The sequence below is a fragment of the Vigna angularis genome, chromosome 5 (assembly GCF_016808095.1).
Source record: "Vigna angularis cultivar LongXiaoDou No.4 chromosome 5, ASM1680809v1, whole genome shotgun sequence".
Taxonomy (NCBI): Eukaryota; Viridiplantae; Streptophyta; class Magnoliopsida; order Fabales; family Fabaceae; genus Vigna; species Vigna angularis.
The window spans coordinates 22,391,933-22,399,031 of NC_068974.1; the positions used below are offsets into that span (position 1 = coordinate 22,391,933).

At 38.6% G+C, this 7,099-nt stretch overlaps 1 protein-coding gene across 1 annotated transcript; it reads right to left on the reverse strand.

The window, feature by feature from the left end:
- Positions 1-888: 888 nt before the first annotated feature.
- On the reverse strand, positions 889-4,072 carry LOC108339288 (uncharacterized). Its single transcript, XM_052878183.1, has 4 exons — positions 3,889-4,072; positions 3,600-3,790; positions 3,158-3,536; positions 889-998 (listed from the first exon to the last, which is right to left on the reverse strand). Exons 1-4 carry the CDS (start codon positions 4,070-4,072, stop codon positions 889-891), a joined length of 864 nt encoding a protein of 287 aa, XP_052734143.1.
- Positions 4,073-7,099: the final 3,027 nt, after the last annotated feature.

Below are 7,099 nucleotides of genomic sequence, written 5' to 3' on the forward strand. Positions count from 1 at the left end.
ATTCAAAGTAAAAACAAAAATTTAAGCCAAAAAATGTCATCTCACCCACACGTAACCTAAAACTACAAAAAGAAAACTATTAAGTTTGAAAGCAAACAACAATAATCCGTTGACGGAAAACCAAAAATTAAAAGAAATAAGACTAAACATTGGAGCCAAGATCATCTCACTAATAAATTAAAACATGAAATAAAATAATAGAGACTTACTTCGTGATCAAATCACAATTTGTGTAGATTTCTGAAAGAGGTTTCTCTTTCTGAAGAAATAACAACTGAATATAAGAAACTAAAAAAAATACTAGAGGATAAGTAAGTAAGAGAAAGGAATATTAACAGTGTGTCATTTGTAAATGTAACATGAATATGAACTATTATATTAACAGAAAATCTTATTCTTAAAGATAAATTCAATTTTTAAAATTCAATTCTAAATATCTACTATATTTGATATTGGGGGCATTAGGATTTACCACATAATTGAAAAACAAGAGATATAAAGATTATTCTCCATAAAATAAAACTATACATATGTATTTGTAATTTAAGAGTAAAAGAAAAGAAATATATATGAAAAAATATAACCGTGTATCTATATTATAATGGAAATATTACCTGCTTTGATATCTATATATGTGGGTTATTATTTAATTTAGTCATTATATTTTAATTAAATTCTAACAAACAAAAACATACATATAATTGTAACATCCCAAGAGTACAGTATAAATCATACTATAGAATATTTATATATTAACAATATTACAGTTCAGTTTTGAGAAAAAAAAAACAAAAAGAGGTACGTTCATGGCCGAACGGCCTTATGTAAATGCTATAGAATTCAAACATTACCAAACTACAAGCTAGACCGAACGATTTTAAACTAAACTTACACCGAACGATTATACAAAATAGAACTCATCCTAATGATTGAACGGTCATGTGGCTCAGCTTTCACTTCCACAGCTTCTAGAGCCTCTTCCAGCGACTCTTCCCCTTCTGCTCACATCCACAGGATGATCATTGCAACAGGACAAATCCGACCGAACGGACAATACACACAAGACAGGAAATAAGGTAAGCTTATGTAATTTAATTAATTCAGTAAAACATATATTTCACATAAATATGATATACATCAATAAGGCAATCATACAACCATCCAATCATACAATTCCAACCAAAATTATACGTCAAAGCATGCAATGACTGATCACTTGACTCTGACTGTCCGGAATGTATGAATTTTGTAAAGCTACAACGTTTTTGCACCCGGGTGATGTAATAGCTGGGATACTCTCAACAGGTAACACCCAAGGTTCTTCCATTCCGCCCAAGTTCACCTTATGGTCTAGGACCTCCTGCCATTCCCAAACATGAGTTACTCTTCTCTACGTGAGAAGGAGCAATCACGGAATATCAGGATAAACGCCAGCTAAGCTTTGTCCACATTCATACTCTACCATTCAATAACCACTCATGAGATATTCCTCCCTGGAATACTCTTTCATTTCCATACACCATAATAAAATCAAACCGAACCAAACTGAACAATAACATCCACCTAGAGACAAGACCGAACGTTTTGAATACTTTCTAGACTAATACAGCTAAACACTTAGTGTAAGACCGAGCGGTCTTCCACTTATACACAGAATAGAACAGAACGGTTCATTCTAGATAAGACTCATTATAAGCTGAACAGTCGTGATACTATTTAGACATTTACTGGTTACTCAACAGTTACTACATAACGTTATTTTACTAGACAGAACTTCTAAGAATGAATCAAATATTAAAGAATACGTATATTGTAGATTTAACTGAAAATCGTAATAATTATTGAAGAGACCTAAGAGCTCAAACCGAACCCTATAAGCTTAAACCGAATACTATTGACTTGGATCGAACACTCTAAGTTAAAATATAGTACACACTGGAATGTAATAAAAATACCGAACGGTTGGTTAAAGACCAATCACTATGGAGACCGAGCGCTTGATTCAAAACCGAACACTACCTGAACCGAACGCTACTCAACTCATATTAAGAATGAAGGAGATTATATATACAATTACACAACACTTATTTTCAATGAAGGATAAATATAACGTCTACGACTCTAAATATTATAGAATATATTACCTAACTTATTAGGAAGCATAAAAGGAGAACCTATACTTAGATCGAACGCTTACTTACAATTATTCTAAAAGGAAATCGATCGGTCATTAACTGAAATTATTCAATAAAGAAGAATTCAGTTCAGACCAAATACCCAAGGATAAACCAACCGGTCAATAATGACTTCTCGGTTACAGTTTACAGAATTCTGCAGATTAATGCAGAATCATGATCAACTATATTCTTACCCGGTTACACCTTTTCATAAATCAACAATAATCCAAACAAACATGCAGTATTACAACATCAACCAACCCATCAAACATAACATCATTCCATCCAATAAATCATCATCAAACAATAATTATAATTAAATTACAAGCTTCCCTTACCTCTAAACGTGGCCGAACGCTCAACGATGCAGTATGTGGCTCACCACTACTAGAAATCTTAGAATTCTACAGTCAGGCTTTATGAAACTAACCAACAAAAGACCGAAAATACTCAAAATGAGATGATAAACTCATGCAACCAGAATCTGGATTTGCATGTGACAGAAAAACGAACAATCTAAGAAGAGAAGTACTCACCCGTTTAAACCATAACTTGATCGGTTTAAATGAAAGCCCTTGACGCCTAGAGAGTTCAAACGGTGCCTGATTGGTGATCGGAAAGAAAAATATGAGAATTCTTAGAGAGAAGGTGGAGGAAATCTAGAGAGAAGGAGGAGAAAATGGGTTTCAAAAGTTTGGAGAAGAAGGGTGCATGCAGAAAGTGGGACCAAATTTCAAAATTTCAACTTATATACCTCCTGCTAAAACTGATCGGTCCATTCTCCTACAGCCACCTGTCTTCCACTTTTTGAAAATCTAAACCCTTTTATTGACACATGGTTTCCACTACTTGGGGTTTTTAATGGGTTCTGACATTCCTCCGAGCTACAAAAATTTTCGTCCTCGAAAATGAAAACTTACAACAAAACAGGTGAGGATGCAACTCCCTCATGACATCTTCCAACTGCCATGTAAAGTCACCTGTCTTCTTATCCCAAACTACTTTAACCAAACTGATGGTTTTGCCCCTGATTTGTTTGGTTTGGCTTCCTTCTATGCTGACAGGCTTCATCTCAACCGAACAGTGTTCTTTGATCTGAATGTCTTCTACTTCCAGCACATGAGAAGGATCAACTATATACTTTCTGAGTTGTGAGACATGGAAAACTGGATGGAAGTTGGCTAGTTGAGGAGGCAAAGCTATCTCATAAGCAACTGGTCCTATGCGCCTTAGAATTTGGGAAGGACCAATAAACTTGGGAGGCAGCTTCTTAGGCCAAACGGCTCTGCCTACGCCGGTAGTTGGATTCAGTCTAAGAAAGACATGATCTCCTGCAGCGAACTCCAGAGGTCTTCTCCTCTTATCGGCATAAGAGTTCTACCTACTTTAAGACGCTTTAAACCTTTCTTGAATTAATTTCACCTTCTCGATCGTCTGTTGAATGACTTCTGGTCCAGTTAACACCACTTCTCCCTCTTGAAACCAAAAAAGTGGTGTTCTACACTTTCTTCCATAAAGAGCTTCAAAGGGCACCATTCCAATGCTGGACTGAAAGATGTTGTTGTAGGTGAATTCAACTAACGACAAGACTTCATCCCAAACTCCCAAGTGATCTAAGATGCACGTTCTCAACAAGTCTCAAGTGTTTGAATGGTTCTTTCAGACTAGTCGCCCGTTTGGGGATGATAGGCTGAGCTCATTTGCAACCGACTGCCCAATTCCTGCTGAAGTAATTTCCAGAACCGAGAGGTAAATCTGGGGTCTCGGTCTGAGATGATTCTAGACGGCACTCCATGCAATCGAATAATCTCCTTGATGTAGAGTTGAGCTAGCTTTTCCATAGACATCTTCAGATTGATTGCTAGAAAGTGTGCACTCTTTGTCAACTGATCCATTATAACCCAGATTGCGTCATGGTTCTTGACCGTACGGGGTAAGTGGGTAACAAAGTCCATAGAGATGTTATCCTACTTCCATTCGGGAATCTTCAATTGCTATAGTAGACCGCCCGGTCTTTGATGTTTTGCCTTTGCCTTCTAACAGGTTAAACAGGAGGACACAAACCGAGTGACATCACTCTTCATACCTGGCCACCAAAATGACTTCTTGAGATCTTGGTACATCTTAGTCATGCCTGGATGCATGCTAAAACGACTTTAGTGCCCTTCCTCAAGAATTAGCCTTCTTATCTCTCCATCATTAGGAACACACGTCCTACCTCTGAATCGTAAGAGACCATCCGTCCCGGTATTGAAATCCTTTCCTTTCTCTAAACCAGTCCAGCTTAAGATCTTTTGCAGATCCAGATTAGCCGACTGCTTCTCCTTGATTCGGTCGAACAAGTCACTTGATAATCTAAGACTGCAACACTTTATACCGCTCGGTTCTAACTCAAACTGCAGTCTTAAATCTCTAAAGTTCTCCACCACGCTTAGCTCTATGATCATCATTGCCGAGACGTGAACTGCTTTTCTGCTCAACGCGTCAGCCACTACATTAGCCTTCCTTAGATGATAAAGCGGTTCAAATTAAAAAATCTTTCAAGAACTCTAGCCACCTTCTTTGCCTCATATTCAATTCTTTCTGATCAAAGAGATACTTGAGACTCTTGTGATCACTGAAAACTTGAAACTGAGCTCCATACAAGTAATGCCTCCAAATCTTTAATGCAAACACTAGAGTTGCGAACTCTAGGTCATGCGTAGGGTAATTCTTCGCATGAGTCTTCAACTGCCGATTAGCATAAGCAACTGCCTTTCTCTCTTGCATAAGTACACAACCCAATCCTTGGTGCGAGGCATCACAAAATACTTCAAAAGGTTTTCCAATGTCAAGAATAACCAATACTAGAGCACTCTTCAATTTCTGCTTGAGCTCTTGGAAACTAGACTCACACCAATCAGTTCATACGAAAGGGTGATCTTTTCTGGTCAGCTGAGTTAACGGGGTTAATATCTTAGAGAAACCTTCAATGAACCGCTTGTAGTAGCCCACCAATCCCACAAAACTTCTAACCTCGGTGACCGAACGGGGAACCTTCCATTCCAGTACAACTTGCACTTTAGCCGGATCCACCGAGTTGCCTCCAGCCAATATTACATGCCCTAAAAATGTACTTCTTCCATCCAGAATTCGCACTTGGATAGCTTCGCATATAACTGCTTTTCTCTTAACACACCGAGAACTATTCTCAATTGCTCTTCACGACTCTTGGAATAAATGAGGATATCGTCAATTAAAAAAACCACAAACTTGTCCAGGAAAGGTCTAAAAATGCGATTAATATAGCCCATGAATATGGTTGGAGCATTAGTAACACTGAACGACATTACTACGTACTCATAGTGACCATACCGAGACTTGAATGCAGTCTTTTGGACTTCTCCTTCCTTAACCAAAATCTGATGATACCTTGATCTTAAATCAATCTTAGAAAATACAGTAGCCTCATGCAGTTGATCCAACAAATCATCAATTATTGGCAATGGGTACTTATCTTTTATTGTCAGCTTGTTCAATTGTCTATAATCAACACAAAGCGGAAAGTTGCCATCCTTCTTCTTAACAAGTAGCACCAGAGCACCCCACAGTGATGCACTTGCACGAATGAATTGCTTCTCCATTAACTCTTCAATATGCTTCTTGAGCTCGGCCAACTCTGCTGGAGCCATTCGGTATGGCGTTATAGATACTGGTCCTGCTCTAGACACCAGATATATGGAGAATTCCACTTCTCTCGGAGGAGGTAATCCTGACACCTCTTCAGGAAAAACATCAAGGAATTCCATTACAACCGAACGGTTTTCACTCTGTCCACCATGTACCGAACGGTTTGAAAGTTGCTCTCCTTCAATCATTTCCAAATGAGACAGTATCAAGAAGCAACTAGCGCCTTCCATTAAGTCTACCCTCAGTTGACCGATAAACAACGACAACTTCTCCTCTTCACTAGGAAAAATTAACTTCTTCTCTCCACAATCAATAAGAATGTGATTGACAGTCAACCAATCCATTCCTAGAATTACCTCTAAACCTTAAAGAGGTAAGCAAATAAGATTAACTTTAAACTAACGCCCCTCAACCTCAATAGGACATCTAATGCACACTATAGACGTCCTAACCTCACCAGCCGTTGGGGTTGACACAACCAAATCAAACTGCATTTCACTCTCAGTCAATCCCAATTTCTCAACACATGCCTTTGAGATGAAGGAATGTGTTGCCCCCGAATCAAACAACACACAACAAGATACACCAAACAGCAAGCAAGTACTGATAATGAGATTACCTGAACTTGCTGCTTCAACTCCCGTCAATGCATAGACCCGCCCCACTGCTTGTGCTCGGCCACTACCTCTCGACTGGTTCCTTCCAGCATTTGGAGGCCTTAAAACTTCTCTCCTTCCCATTTTACACTCGCTCTCCACATGACTATTTTTTCTACACCAAACGCAAAACTTTCCTCCCACCAGCTGAGGACATGCAGACTTGTAGTGAGGCCCTCCACAATTAAATCATGCCATAGTTCCTTGCTGTCCCGACTGACCGATCGGACCTAATAGTTGAGAAGATGAACCACCAAAGTTTGTAGAGGGTGAAGGCTGAGTATAAGGAGTTCTCTTTGGACCCGTATTGTTTCTGGAAGAGATCGGTCCTCTAACAATCTACTGTTGTTGCTTCTTCTGTTATTCTACCTCAAGTATATTCTTCTCTAACACCTTGGCCCTCTCCACCATTGTAGGAAAAGACTTGATACATAGACTTGAGATCAACAATTTAACGTCACTTCTCAACCCATTTTCGAACTTCCGACATTGCCACTCTTCACTGGTAGCCATAGTATTAAACCTCACTAAGTGTTTGAACTTATCTGTATACTCGGATACAGACATTCCTCCTTCAACCAGTTGAACAAATTCCAC

What these genes read in the sequence shown, in the direction of transcription:
- LOC108339288 (XM_052878183.1), bottom strand. Translation starts at nt 4,072, where the DNA reads ATGGATCAGTTGACAAAGAGTGCACACTTTCTAGCAATCAATCTGAAG. An exon ending in ACTTCAGCAGGAATTGGGCA is followed by an intron (nt 3,791 to 3,888) that starts GTCGGTTGCAAA and finishes CGTGCATCTTAG; the next exon opens with ATCACTTGGGAGTTTGGGAT. An exon ending in AGTTTGGGATAAGAAGACAG is followed by an intron (nt 999 to 3,157) that starts GTGACTTTACAT and finishes GGATGTGAGCAG; the next exon opens with AAGGGGAAGAGTCGCTGGAA.